At 41.6% G+C, this 15,714-nt stretch overlaps 1 protein-coding gene across 5 annotated transcripts in view; it reads left to right on the top strand.

The window, feature by feature from the left end:
• IFTAP (intraflagellar transport associated protein) overlaps nt 1–15,714 on the top strand; it is a 55,588-nt gene that overhangs the window by 23,048 nt on the left and 16,826 nt on the right. For all 5 annotated transcript variants that reach the window (XR_012650811.1, XM_075030940.1, XM_075030943.1 and 2 more), the window contains 3 exons: nt 6,247–6,404; nt 12,233–12,304; nt 13,240–13,294. Coding sequence is in view for 4 of the 5 variants with exons in the window: in XM_075030940.1 (XP_074887041.1) it covers nt 6,247–6,404; nt 12,233–12,304; nt 13,240–13,294 (285 nt within the window). In the remaining variant the exon portion in view is untranslated. The remainder of the gene's footprint in view (nt 1–6,246; nt 6,405–12,232; nt 12,305–13,239; nt 13,295–15,714) is intronic.

Consider the following 15,714-nt stretch of genomic DNA (forward strand, 5'->3'; position numbering starts at 1 on the left):
TGTGGCATAGCCTCATTATGCACATGGTTGCGTAAGTGGTATTCTGTCCACAGCATGCATTTCACAACTGCTTTGAGTCGCTTAGACTTTTGTCTTTTCCTTCTGAACTTTTCTTCACTTGCAGTCATGAATCTAGTATCACATTGCACTTGTGAATGTTTCATCAAAAGTAATGTTTAATATTCTATAACCCAATAACTGCAATGGTTGTAACCAGAAAAAAAGTTTCTAACAGCAGTTTATGACTGATCTCTTAGGAGAAGGGACAGTGCTTCTAGCTGTAGTCTGGGATTGGTAAATGGCACATAAATATTATGAATGCACTTGATTTCTTATTTGCTCATTTAATCTCTCTAGCTTTTTAACTGTGACAATTGCTCAGCTGTCCAGAAAATATATAACCTAATAAGTTTGTCAGCTCATATGTACTGTCTAATTACAACTGCCCAGCTATATGTCATAGGTCTTTTGATGGTAAAAGTGGCATTATTTTATTTGGAGAATTCAGAACCTATGTCTTGGAGAAGGATTATCTGGTTTATATCCCAGAAGAATGACCACAGTGGTATCCAAGATAGGCATGGGCTAGTGCAGGAATATCATGTTTATTCAGAACCTATGTATGAATTATGTTGCTGATCATTCCAGCTGATGATTCCTTTTGTCGCTCTGTTGATCTGGCCGAGAAAAGTGTATGGCTTCCAGAAGCTTTTTCTCACTTCTCATACATAAAGGTTCCTGATGTGCACGGGAAGGACACTGGGTCCTTAGTCCCTATTGTTATTCTATAGGTCTGCACATGTTTGGCTGCATAATTTGCTAATACACACATACACTAAAATACATTAATATCCTTTTGTGGCTTGTCAGTCTTTAATATAAAGCTTGTCTGTTCTTAGTGTAAAACAGGAAGTCCATCCTGTTTTACCACTACCGTAACAAAAGATTGAAACTTTTTGAGCTAGTCATCTAAGTCATCCTATAAAGTAGGGTGACAGTAAAACTGTCATCAAATAGTGGGTGACCATTTTACCTGTCAAGAATTTAAAAGAGGGTTTCTTGTGTAATACTGCTTCATTTCCATCGTTTGAACAAGAGAGTGTGTAGGAAGAAGAGATTGCCCATATGTACTGCTGTTTCCAAATATTGTTTTAGGAAAGTACTTGCTAAAAAAGCAGGGAGAAGCCAGATGTCATATCAAGAGACGTGGGATTTAGGAATTATTCAGAGGATCCATCTGTGGTCTGAGTGTTAAAATCTGTTTGCTAGATTGCTCTGATCTGGTGCAGTTTGCATCACAGAGACGTGGTGGGATGGCTTCTACGACTGGAGCGTTGGGATGGAAGGATACAGGCTCTTTAGGAAGGACAGCCAAGGAAGATGAGGAGGGGTGTTGCCCTCATATGTCAGTGACCAGCTGGAGTGCATGGACCTCCACCTGGGGATGGAGGAGGAGCCGACTGACCTATGGGTCAGTATTAAAGGGAGGGCAGGGACAGGTGATGTTCTAGTGGAGGTCTGTTACAGGCCACCTGACGAGGAAGACTGAGCAAATGAAGCCCTCTATAGACAGATAGAAGCAGCCTGACATTCAGAAGCCCTGATCCTCACGAGGGACTTCAACCACCCTGGTATCTGTTGGAAGGACGACACAGCAGGGCACAGGCAATCCAAGAGTTTCCTGGAATGCGTTGATGCCAGCTTCCTTCTCCAAGTGATGGAGGAGCCAAAGAGGAGAGGGGCTATGCTGGATCTTGTTCTCACCAGCAAGGAGGGGCTGATGGGGAATGTGGAGCTTAAGGGCAGCCTTGGCTGCAGTGACCATGAAATGGTAGAGTTCTAGATCCTCAGGGCAGCAAGGAGGGCACACAGCAAGCTCGCTACACTGGACTTCAGGATAGCAGACTTTGGCCTCTTCAGGGATCTGCTTGGTAGAGAACCATGGGATAAATCCCTGGAGGGAAGAGGAGGCCCAAGAAAGCTGGTTAATATTGAAGGATCACCTCCTCCAAGCTCAGGAGCAATGAATCCCAGCAAAGAGGAAGTGAGGCAAAAACGCCAGGAGGCCTGCATGGATGAACAAGGAGCTCCTGGACAAACTCAAATGCAAAAAGGAAGCCTACAGAGGGTAGAAGCAGGGACAGGTAGCCTGGGAGGAATACAGAGAAATTGTCTGAGCAGCCAGGAATGATGTTGGGAAAGCTAAAGCCCTGATAGAATTAAATCTGGCCAGGGACATCAAGGGCAACAAGAAAAGCTTCTGTAGGTATGTCAGTGATAAAAGGAAGACTAGGGAAAATGTGGGCCCTCTCTGGAAGGAAACGGGAGACCTGGTTATCTGGGACATGGAGAAGGATGAGGTACTCGTTGGCTTTTTTGCCTCAGTCTTCACTGGCAAGTGCTCCAGCCACACCGCCTGAGATGCAGAAGGCAAAGGCAGGGACTAGGAGAGTGAAGAACCAGCCACCATAGGAGAAGATCAGGTTCGAGACCATCTAAGGAACCTGAAGATGCACAAGTCCATGGGACCTGATGAGATGTGTCCACAAGTCCTGAGGGAACTGGTGGATGAAGTGGCTAAGCCACTATCCATCATATTTGCGTAGTTGTGGCAGTCCAGGGGAGTTCCTACTGACCAGAAAAGGGGAAACATAACCCCCATTTTTAAAAAGGGAAAAAGTGAAGACCCGGGGAACCACAGGCCAGTCAGTCTCGCCTCTGTACCTGGCAAGATCATGGAGCGGATCCTTCTGGAAATTGTGCTAGGTCACACGGAAGATAAGGAGCTGATTGGTGACAGCCAACATGGCTTCACTAAGGGTGAATTGTGCCTGATAAATTTGGTGGCCTTTTATGATGGGGTTACAGTGTGGACAAGGGAGGAGCAACTGATGTCATCTGCCTGGACTTGTGCAAAGCATTTGACACTGTCCTGCATGACATCCTTGTCTCTAAATTGGAGAGATGTGGATTTGATGGATGGACCACTTGGTGGGTAAGGAATTGGCTGGATGGTTGCACTCAAAGAGTTGTGGTCAACAGCTGGATGTCTGAGAGGCCAGTGATGAGTGGCGTTCCTCAGGGGTCAGTCAGTACTGGGACTGGTGCTGTTTAACATCTCTGTTGGCGACATGGACAGTGGGATTGAATGCACTGTCAGCAGGTTTGCTGATGACACCAAGTTGTGTGGTGTGGTTAACATGCTGGAGGGAAGGGATGCCATCCAGAGGGGCCTTGACAGGCTTGAGAGGTGGGCCTGTGTGAACCTCATGAAGTTCAACAAGGCCAAGTGCAAGGTTCTGCACATGGGTTGGGCAATCCCAAGTGCAAGTACAGGCTGGGCTATGAGTGGATTGAGAGCAGTTCTGCAGAGAAGGACTTGGGGGTGTTGGTTGTACGAGAAGCTCAACATGACCTAGCAGTGTGCATTTGGAGCCCAGAAAGCCAACTGTATCCTGGGCTGCATCAAAAGAAGTGTGGCCAGCAGGTCAAGGGAGGTGATTCTCCCCCTCTACACCGCTGTCATGAGACTCAATCTGGAGTACTGCATCCAACTCTGGAGCCCTCAGCACAGGAAAGACAATGACCTGTTGGTTGAGTCCAGAGGAGGGCCACAAAAGTGATCAGAGGGCTGGAGCACCTCTCCTATGAAGACAGGCTGAGAGAGTTGGGGTTGTTCAGCCTGGAGAAGAGAAGGCTCCGTGGAGACCTTATAGCAGCCTTCCAGTCCCTAAAGGGGACCTAGAAGAAAGCCAGAGAGGGACTTTTTGCAAGGGCATGTAGTGAGAGGACAAGGGGTAATGGCTTTAAACTGAAAGAGGGTACATTTAGGTTAGATGTAAGGAAGAAGTTCTTCACTGTGAGGGTGGTGAGGCACTGGAAGAGGTTGCCCAGAGAGGCTGTGGCTGCCCCATCCCTGGCAGTGTTCAAGGCCAGGCTGGATGGGGCTTGGAGCAACCTGGTCTAGTGGAAGGTGTCCCTGCCCATGGCAGGGGGGTTGGAACTAGATGGTCTTTAAGGTCCCTTCTGACCCAAACCATTCTATGATTCTATGAATTTACCTTCTATGAACCTTGACTCCTATGAGTGTGGACTTCAGGTTATGCCCAGACTGCCAGCCCTTTCTATGTGTCATAGTAACTGCAGCACAGAGCTGTCCCTGGGGATTAATAACTCTTTGGTGGATGGCTCAATGTAGTACCCCCAAGGGCATCATTAAAACTCTCCACAAGAATTACTTCAATGCCTGTAACATTTAATTATGCTTTAGAAATGCACTGCAGTGTTTCTTATTGTTACAAAGTAGATTTTTCAAACTAAACCCAAGAAACTCTGTTAAATGAGCATTTATTTTTCATTAACATGTGGTGTGAGGTTCATTTGAATTGATTGCCCCATGGCTGCTCCATATTCGATAATGGGACTTTTAAAATATAAAGTTGTGTATTTTTATTTTGGTTGTGATTAGTATATTTTTTTGCCGTGTTGTAGGAAAAAAACCTATTCAGCATGGGTTTGGAAGTCCATACTTCCATGCACATACTTGTCCTGATCTGTAATCAGCTCCTAGATCCAGTCTGTACTGTTGAGATTTCATCTGATGATCACCTAGCTGTATCCTAATTCTGCTGGCTGCTCTGTGCCCCATGGACCTGGCTGGTAGGACAGTCAGAAGCACTAACAGTTGTCTTTAACTTTGCTCTTGTTGTCCAAGGAGTTGTTAAAAGTCTGAAAGATGTCATAAGCTATCATTGAAAGACTCAGTTCTGTTCCTGAATACTTCCCTATTTTCGAGTGAGGGCCCAGTTAGCCATTATTGATGTGTAAAATAAACATGAGAGAAGCTATTCCAATCTTCCGTCAATGCACTAGCAAAACATTTTTCCAGTCTGTCTTTCAAGTCCAAAGGAATCTCCTAAGGGAACAAACTCTGCTTGAACACCTGTATTTAATCTTTAATCTCAGGACCTAGACTTCTGGCAATTAAATATCACTGGCATACTGCTGTTAGTCTGATCCCAATAAAAAAATATTTACTTGCAAAATTTTCCCACCCAGTCAGATTGCTGATATAGGGAGGAAATCAAATCGGTAATAAGCTAGGTCAAGAGCATACTATAGTTGTTAAACACTGAAAGCAGCAGTGCCTAAAGAAATCAGCTCAGATGAGGAGTTTTACTAACTAAAGATACAGGGTCTAGGTTATAGGACCTGTCAGTGCATCTCATCACATGGTCCTGGACTGGTGGAGATTCTGGCAGTGGTGCCCGTGGACACCTGAGAGCTCTGTGGGTGCTGGCTCTGGGTGGACTCACAGCCAGTATCGGTATCAGCTCTGACAAGAACTGCCACGGCTCACTTCTATACTGGACAACGTGAGCATTTTCTCTGATGGTTGCAAGGTTCACACACGGGGCACACGTTTGGGCTGATAGTATAAACAGGGTGATACCAAGATAGTGAGGTAGAAAATACAAGAACTACTCCATTTTTGGACCAGATCATTGCTGTACTATGATCAAAATCAGAGTCCTTTCTTGTGCTTGATGAGCAGGTACACCATCAGTTAGGTATGTTAAGGAATTTGTGCACGTGAAGTGCTTAAGATCTCAAGTGATTTTGTGAGCACAGATCCCACATGAGCACAGCTGCTGGACTTTTAAAACTAGACATGTGAGTGTTGAGAGTGTGTGTTGGTGTTGGGGAATGAGGTTTTTTTTCTGATTTTATTTCTAAAAATGTACACCTAAAATAGCTCTACTGAGTGCATGCAGTTGCTATGGGGTTTATAGTGTCACAAAGAAGAGACTCTCTTCATATGTGCTGATGTTTGCAGTGCCGGATGAAGGCATGGGCACAAATGTTACGTGCCATTTTGTACCAAATTCAGAGAGCATTTAAATAGAGTTTTTAAATAAAAACTAAGGTGTAACCTTATTGTCTTGCTTTTTTGGGGTATTTTCAGCTCTTGAGTTATTTTATGAAGTTTTCTGTATATTGCATATGCTTTTGAGACAATGAATTCTTCAGTATTGAGGAATAGGTGGTGCACTTGAAGTTCAAACTGCATGTTCGATTTTATGATAAAGATTGTGAAATACATGTATATGATGCACATGGAAGCTCTAAGCATGAGGGGAAAAGTGAATGTCTAAAATAAGTCAATATTAGATCTAATGAAATTTGTGTTTTTCTTTTCTTGGATGGTGCATTATGTTATCTGATCTGATGTGATTCTCCTTGCAGAGGAAGAGGGGAAGACAATTCAAGGAAGAGAAGTGGACTCCTTAAGAAAAAAAAATTCTACTTCTGAATTGTCAAACAGAAATAAACAGGATGGCTCACCTGGAAGAAGCAAAGAAATGTGGGTGTCTCTTCCACCACAGATGCCAAATGAGAATGAGGTAATGAGTTAACATTTGTCCATGTGGATAAGCACCATATTCAAACAGATGAAAATATGGGGAGATACACTGTCCAAATGTTAGAGGCTAGTGGTATTTATCCCATCCAAGGCAAATATTTAAAATACTACCTAAGTGTGTAATGCTTACAGAGGCACCTGCATGGGTCATGTTTGGCAGTGGCATTTGCTCTACTGAATCTGACTAATAAATAAGGCGCCCTGCAAGGCCCTTTTTAGTGCTTTCACTGAACACTGCAGTTATTGGTAGAGGTTGGCAAAAAGGAAAAAATCTTGAGAGCATGGATGCCAACATGCACAGATTTATTTTGTTTCTTGAGGATTTTAGCAAGTCCTGAGTTCTGTGTTACTGAAGTAGATTGCTTCAGCTACCTAAAGTAAACAGTAGGCAGGCCAGAGGCATTTTCAATTTTCTGAAACATATGAGATTAGGGATTTAATGTGTAGGGACAGGAAAACAATAGACATCATCTGGAGAGAGCAAGATGGACATCTGAGTCCACTTGTTAAGAACTTCTGCCCTCCTGCCTGAATAACAAATAACTAAGCTGTGATCTAGCCTGTACTCAAAAATTCCCTTCATGAAACTTTTTATTAAAAAAGAAGTAGCAGGTCATTTTGTGCAATACACAGAGCAACACACTTAGGTGCCTTCAAATGATGGGCCTGCCAGGCCTCAGTCAAAGAGCACAAGCTGTCATTTTCCTCCCTACTAGCACATGCCTTTGAGGTGGAATTGAGCAAGGCTTTTAAAACAATCACATTCTGTCAGTTGATTGTGTAATAATAATAATGACAAGACCCTTTCTGCCATTTTTCTCATAAAGAATATGGTTGCCTCATTGGGATGGACTGCCTTTGGGTCTCTTTCTTTAGCCACTTTAAATTGGCTTTCTGCCCCATAAAGCAATGTGCAACTTCCATTATCCTTTATTTAATGGAACATCTTAATACTTGTCTTTGTTGCTACAGAAAAAAAGTTTCAGGCATGTGTAGGGTTTAGGGTTTATTTCCGCGGGGCCCGGACGATAGACCACCAATATGATGATTAAAGTCGCCAATTTATTGAGCTTAGCTGATCATTTTTATACAATTCTCTAAGTTTTTTAGAAACTCTGATTGGTTGCTGCATGCAAGCATTTGGTGTCCACGCGCACAAACATAAACAGTGATTGGTTACATCGGTACTGTCCACACGCACAAACGTAAGATAAAGTTAGTTATACCCGCTCTGTACACGCGCATAAACACAGGACATAATTGGCCGTATTAATTAGAGCATGCAAGACTTGTCTTAGTCCAATTGGTCAAGATAAGCCCCTGAATTGAGGTTGTTTGTGCCAAGTTCCCTTTATCGTGGAATGTGCACCTGTGTTTTTCTAATTGGGATCTTTCTTTTTCTATCTTCTTGTTTATTCTGTTCAAGGCCTTCTAAAGGTGTCTGGAATGCTCTTGTGACCATGAGCTACTTTTAGGCCCAATAACTAAGTTCCCTATAACTGAAGCCTACATCTCCCCCTCTTTTATTTTTTTTTTTTTTTTTGTTTCAATTAACACAGCCTTACTTGATCTATCAATTAATTTTTAAACACATTGCAACATACAAGGATGGACCATCTTGTACATTCTTGCGCGGTCTTGCTCCGCAAACTCAGCCCAGCAATCAGTGGGTGTCAGCTTTATGTGGGTGTCCCCACGGAGGCAACTATGGTCTTGCTGTACACCAGCCTGATGGTCTTCGGAAAATCCCGGAATTCATACATTTGCAGAGGAATGGATTTTAGCACACGTGGCCAGCGGGTGCCAAAATCCGCCTCATTTGGAAACCTATGACGCATGCGCTCGCTGGCCAGGCACGCTGCACGAGTCATAGCCATCTTGTCTATTGGTTCATGGGCTTTGTGATGTGGTTGCAATGCACAGAGAATTTTGATCTGTTATGTTAGCCAAGGTGACCTACACATTAGTTTTTGGCTGAGGTGGTATTCCTATTGCCGCACCATCTATGATGCTCTGGATGATGATGATGATCGTGTAAATTGAACAGAAGTCCATTGTGGGCTTGCACCTGTGAAAGCACAAGCATAATCTCGCCCCAGGTTATTAATGAAAAAGTGGACTTTCCCATTGCTCTGTTTCTAGATTCTTAACTAAGGCAATGACCTTACCTCTAATTTTAGTTTTAACTAACTCTCTCCCTTTTTTTTTTTTTTTTTTTTTTTTTGGATGATTAAATGACTACATATCAGGGTATCCTAAAACTAGTTCCACACTCGGCTCTTAAGAGTAATGTTGCACTGAGTGCTGGTCAATATTAAATCATATATATATATATCTGCTATAAGAACTCTAAACTGCTTATTCTCTATATGATTAGTTATAGGTTAGTAGGTTAGTTGGTTAGTTAAATTTCTATTATAATGGTTACACACAAAAATTATTTTTTTTTTTTTCCTATCCTTTCTACCCACTCGCACTATGATACATATCTAAAGCCGGTATCATACTCCATGTTTTTCACACGCATTCTTAATTTCCTCATTGACTGCCGGTCTCTGTCGTGATTTGTCTAGTCGGTCTGGCTAGGGCTTCGGGACCTGCTGATGTCTCCGCTGCCTCTTGCTCTTGATCTTCTGAGTTGTTTGTGTCATCTGGTCACTCAATCCACGGCTTGACCCATTTCGCCGGTATCCAATGGGGCTGTTCGTTATCTGTGGAAACACAAGCATACCCTCTTCCCCAAGTAAATAATTTGCAAGGTCCCTGCCATTGCTGTAAAACTGGAATGACTTCAGATTTCCAGGATCCATCCTGAAGATACACAAATCCCGCTTTACCCGTTCTGCTGCTAGCATCAGTAAAAACGGTAATGGCCTCCAGTGGCTTTTTGCCGCAAATAGAGCGTGGTTCCATTGTTAACATTGTTTTAAATAATGGGTAAGGGGGGTAGTGATTATCCATTTCCCCCTTGAAGTCCAGCAGAGCTACTGCAAGACAGTCATTTTTCATCATGGCATTATTCACAATATCAAGTGACATAGGTAAAATAATTTTGTCCATTTGCCTCCCTGAAATTTGTATCGCCCTTACCCCTGCTTTTTGAATGCACATTCCCAGAGCTTCAATTCTGGTAACTACTGTTTTTGACATGCTAGCAGGCAAGAATATCCATTCTAGTATTACCAATGGGTTTTGTTTCTGTCGCTCATCCCACTGACCCAAAATTCCCACAACTTCCTTATCTGAGTTATATACATATAAATTTATAGGTAAATCAGGGATATATCTGCCAGACATAGATGATGTGATTTTCTGCTCAATCGCCATCAAGGCTTGCTGCCCTGGTGCATTTAGTTGTAGTACAGAAGTTAAGCTATTGCTGCCCCGCAATAAGTCCAGCAGCGGCTGTAAGTCTGTATTTGTAATACCACAATAAGGCCGAATCCACTGTAGGTCTCCGACAAGTTTTTGCACATCACGTATATTTCGTATGTCTTTGTGTAGCGACAGCTTTTGTGGACAAACAGAGGCTTCCGCAACTTGCAAACCTGGATATAGTGTTAACGGCATTCTGTCTTTTTTAAACCTTGATTGACAGTCGCTGGCTTTGTGTCCGAACTTGTCGCACTTGTTACAGACCCCAGGAAAGTTTGACTGACTGCTGTTAGTTAGTTCTGGCGTAGATCGAGGCTGCGTTGCTATGCGTTGAGGGCACACACGTCTCAAATGCCCCGGTTGACCACACCGATAACACGCTAAGGGGTCTTTGTATGGGCCGTAGTCTCCTTTTCCCTGCTGCGCTATCAGTCGTAGCATTACCGCGAGTGCTGCAGCGTGAGCGTCAGCATGTATTTTAGCTTTCTCTTGTTCTTGTATTATAGTAGCCAAATCCTCGTTTGCATTATTTGAATCAGGGTATATGCTAGGTATAATTTGTTCATGTTCAACGGTGGTATCTGGGAGCTGTTTTCTCGTAGGTGGATTTTTACTCACTCCCTGATTTTGTAGGGTTTCCTTTAATCGTACGGTTAGGGAGGCTTGGGAACTGTCAGATGGCTGATTAATATCGGCAGTCCCAGGGAGTGGAGCAGAAGTCAAGGGCACAGGAGCAGGCGGACAAGCTCCAAAAAGTCTCTCTCGCTGCATTATGTTTTTCTCCCCGCTTTTCCCTTTCACTTGCGGTTGGAGAGAGAGAGCAGCAAAAGCAGACGCAGATGCTTTACGATCTGCTTTCATTTCTTGCGGAGTTGTCTTAATCAATTTCCATAAAGTTGCAAGACTTTTAACTTCTTTAGACCCGTCACTAATTTCATCCCATAGGGAGGTTCCGATAGTTTTCCAGGTACTAAGCTCAAAAGCTGTACCCACACTAATTAAAAGGTTTCTGTCCTTGCTCCATTGTAGAAGCTGCTTTAAACAAGCTTTATCATATTTTTTGCCTCTCTCTCAGTATATGTTGGGGGAGCTTAACTACCGCTTCTTCTTTGGAAAGCGTAGACCTCATCTCCTCCCCCGACCGCTCACCTCCTTTACGAGCGAGTCCTTTTTAATATCTGTCTCTGTTTATTCAACCAGCCTCATAAATGTCTTTATGGCTGTCTTTTCCCTCGCAGATGCTGCGAAACCCTTGCTGCCCTTTTTATCAACGTAAGCTTACGATTTACCTGCTTCTCTCGAGCAGTGATGTCCTGCTTCTCTCGAGCAGTGATGTCCTGCTTCTCTCGAGCAGTGATGTCCTGCCTCTCTTGAGCAGTGATGTCCGGCGCTGTCTTTCAAGCCACTGTCGTCCGCGGCAATTCCCCGCCTTTTCAGTAGTGTTGCCTCTTGTTCCTCTTCGGATCACGTCGGGGTCACCAAATGTAGGGTTTAGGGTTTATTTCCGCGGGGCCCGGACGATAGACCACCAATATGATGATTAAAGTCGCCAATTTATTGAGCTTAGCTGATCATTTTTATACAATTCTCTAAGTTGTTTAGAAACTCTGATTGGTTGCTGCATGCAAGCATTTGGTGTCCATGCGCACAAACATAAACAGTGATTGGTTACATTGGTACTGTCCACGCGCACAAACGTAAGATAAAGTTAGTTATACCCGCTCTGTACACGCGCATAAACACAGGACATAATTGGCCGTATTAATTAGAGCATGCAAGACTTGTCTTAGTCCAATTGGTCGAGATAAGCCCCTGAATTGAGGTTGTTTGTGCCAAGTTCCCTTTATCGTGGAATGTGCACGTGTGTTTTTCTAATTGGGATCTTTCTTTTTCTATCTTCTTGTTTATTCTGTTCAAGGCCTTCTAAAGGTGTCTGGAATGCTCTTGTGACCATGAGCTACTTTTAGGCCCAATAACTAAGTTCCCTATAACTGAACCCTACAGGCATGGCTGCACATTTTTGTCACATTAGCAGTTTAAGAAACAAATACAGTAATAGCAGAATGCATCAGAAAAATTGCTAGCATAGTAGCAGGAGGAGGCTGTAATGCAGTAAGTTGGCCACTGTAACCTTTAAGCCTGCCCTGAGGAAAGAAGGAAAAAACTGCTATTGAAAACAATGCTTCTGTTCTAAATGCTGCTTTTTAGGCATGTTATGATTACTTGCACTATTGTTCAAATTGATTCAGTCTGGTCCTGCATAGGATTTCAAAGGATTACCTGCATACGTTCTATTTTCAGGAGCATTGCATACACTTTTTAAAAATTTTTAAATGCACCTTAAAGGATCTATATGTGTAAATCAGTAGGAGCTCTGACTGTGATTTTGGTTGTGTTTCATGCATATAAGTATTTCCACCTATTTATCTACAGACAGTGATGAATGAGAGCTGGAAAACTGGTGGCTCTGATGGAAATGATCTCAGTCTTTCTGAAAGAGTGAAGGTGAGTTTTTCTTTGATTTTATTCAAAGCGGGGATTATGAGCAGAACATGACTGATTCTTGCTTTATTCATTTACAAAGTACTTGCAATTTGTTGATGTATTTCTTTCCCATCTGTGGGAAAGAAGGATGAGAGCATCACCATCCAAAATTTTTTTCAAAGGTTAATGAGTATGTACTTTTAAAGTGTAAAGGTTATATAAGTGTTGAGAATGGTGTCAAATCAGGTTGGAAAAAATTATCTAAGAACATCTCTAATTACTTCATGAAAACACACAAGATTACCCAATGCATACAGTAAATCCTCAATGGTAACACTATTTGCACATAGGCTGGGAAAGGCCTTTCACTCTCACCCTATGCATCTATTCAGAGTGCTACCTGAAATAAGAAATGTCTTTTCTTGTGATATGTTTTAGATAGTTTAGAGCATTTTCAAGGGACATCAGCCTGAAAAAACAGTAGTGCAGTGTCCCAGATGAAATATTAAAACTTTAATAATTTTTACCTTTTTTATTTCCCAGTCAGTTCACCATTAGTATCAAAGTGGATCAAGCTCTACTTTGCATGTATTGTCTCTCTACCATATGCAGTGATCTTGCAAAACTTATCATGTATCTTTTTCCTATGAAAATATTTTACTTCTCCATCTTCCCACTAAGTTACTGAAAAAGTTGCTGTACAGCTTGAGCTTCTTTTCCATCACTGTGGTTGATATGCAGCAATTTTGGCAACAACTCTTTGCTTATATATAAAAGTACTTCCTTTGGGTTACACATTTCAAAGCAAATTCATATGCTTTCTTGGAAAAATGCAGGGGAGAATGGAGAAGATGAAACAGACGGTTTAATGCTTTTTTGCTTTGTTTTAGATTGTTTTATGAGGAATGGAATTAATACATTTTAAGCTATTTTTCAATTTGTGTGTTTTATGACAGGTGGACAAGTACTTGGATTTGGAAGACATAGACACAGATGAAGAGACATGCAGTGGTAGGTTTCCCCCCCCTTCATATTCACTATCATTGTGTGTCGTTGGATACAAGTGTATGGACATTGTTTAAAGAACTGTTTCTCCTCTAAAAAAGGCATTCTTCCTCAGTTCTTCTATTGCTAGAAAATTCCCCAAATTCCCCAAATTCAAGTACTCATTTCCTTACTCTAAGAGGTAAGGAGGTAATAAATTATAAGGAATATTTATTATACTGTGTTCTGGTGAGCAGGTTTTTTTTTTTTCAAGATTTTTCAGAATTGTAGAATACTTCTTGTTAGCAATATTTCTACATTCTTCTGCAGTTCTATTTTGTATTGAAATTATTTTGATTACCAACGTTTCTCCACAAAGTAACGTGGGTGCTGAGAGAGAGTACTATAAAGTGGAAATATTTAATGAAAATGTTGTCCCTACCTATTAAAATGATTTCATCCTGGGCTTCAAATAGATGAGACTAATTTTGAATTCACAGTGAACTTCTTTAAGAATTCCAATTATGAGCATTTTGATTTGTGTTGAACTGTTCCATACATCTATAATAATTCTAACTCTCCCACCTCTAAAACGTAAATAGAAACCTAGTTTCCATAGATATTTGTCTATCATAGGTGCTTGTGTGGTCTTTATTACCACCAGAATTGATGACCTTTTAAATTCATTTTCCTCATCTATACCTGTGACTACACAAAGAAACCAAGCCACATAGATTAAAGGATTTGCCTAAGGTCACTGAAAGAAGCTGTTGGAGAGTAAGACTTTGGCCCTTGGATCCTTGGTTATTGCCATTTAATTAGTCTGTCTAACCCGTTAAAGATTTGATTAGGCTTTCCTTTCTGCATGTTCAGAATTCCTGTGAAGTCAGAGGGCTTAGAGACTTCCAGTTGATTAATATTTGGAGCTTGGCTGTAACTCACAAGAAAATAATAAACCAACGTAAGTCAGTTTTACAGCAAATATTCTTACTCCAGCCTGGGCGTTTCAGGAAGGAGGGAGTAAGATAGCAGTCCGGTATCAGGTACAGACATCAAAGATTTCTTTTGAGTGCAGTGTTCGTATGTGCCTATTTTTCCCTTTGTAGGACATTGTTCTGTGTTTATGTCTTAAATTCTGGTAATATCTATTAAAAAAACCTGGGGCTTACTGGTGGAAGCCTAAACCCACATTTCACTTGCATCATAATGAAATGAGAATTGTCTATATCTAGTTCATGGAAGTATTGTTAGATATCTCTAGTTCAAAACAGGCCACAAATTGGATGATGAGAAATAAGCCCAACACTAAAATACCAAGCAGGGCAGTGAGGAAAGAAGAGCTCTGCTAGAGCTTGGGGATAGCTCGCCACTTTCTGGACAATGCCAGACCTTGCCTCTCTCCAGGCTTTTCAGTCATTTCTGTGTATTTGTGTGTGTGCAAGAGTAAACGTTAATCACATATGTTTAGAAACCCCTGGTAAAACAGACTGCATTTGAACAAGATGAGAATTACAAAAATCATCATCTGCTTGTACTGTCTGTATAGCACTTTATGCAAACCACATTGGGAAAACCTTTCAGTTAGTGCTTTTATTGGTGATTATAAAAATAATAAACATAACATTATACCACCACTACTGTAGATTATCAGTGTGCTAACTACTTGCTTTTTACGTGACATTAGATTTCGCTTTCAATCTCTGCTCTCCTCAGCTCTTCCCATGAGACAGCACTCTGCACAAATTCCCTGCACAGACTGCCTCAGTGCAGAAAGAAGCTGTATCCACTCCTAAGCAATCAACGGTGCTCACTAACAGCATTAAGCATTTAGATTGTATTTTATAACATTGAAACACTGCATAGCCAGAAGCTAATCATTCCTTCTAAAGTCTGTAAGGAGAGTGAATAGCATCCAAATTTTTATCTGGGAAACCCACAGCCTGGGTCTTGCCTAGGGCTTCTTCAGTGGAGACAGTTCTTGAGTCAAGATGAAAAATCTCCCCATGACTCCTAAGTGCAGAAAATAGGACTTATAGTTTGATAGTTGTCTTACCTGTCAAAATCCACTTGACAGGTTCCATAATAAGAGAGGTAAAATCTTACTCCTGTAGAAACCATAGCAACAAAATGCAAATTAAAATATAAAATGGTGTCGCTTCCCTTGTTTGTAATAATGAAGCAATATAAAATAATATCCCTATTATCCACCTTAATAAAGGATTAATTCTGAAGAATTCTAGTTAGTTTATAAGTGAGGCAAAGTGTGACACAAATTTGAAAGACATTCTGTTGCTGGCCTTTTTAAATGCTGCCACCTGTATGTCAGAACAAATGATAGATTTAAGACTTTGTATTGGCAAAATACTTCATTGGTGAAACAAGCTAGGACACCTAGTAAAAAATATCATATGCTGCTAGTATGATTACAGCAAGCTTTTGTCTCTACA

The sequence above is a fragment of the Buteo buteo genome, chromosome 6 (genome assembly GCF_964188355.1).
Source record: "Buteo buteo chromosome 6, bButBut1.hap1.1, whole genome shotgun sequence".
Taxonomy (NCBI): domain Eukaryota; kingdom Metazoa; phylum Chordata; class Aves; order Accipitriformes; family Accipitridae; genus Buteo; species Buteo buteo.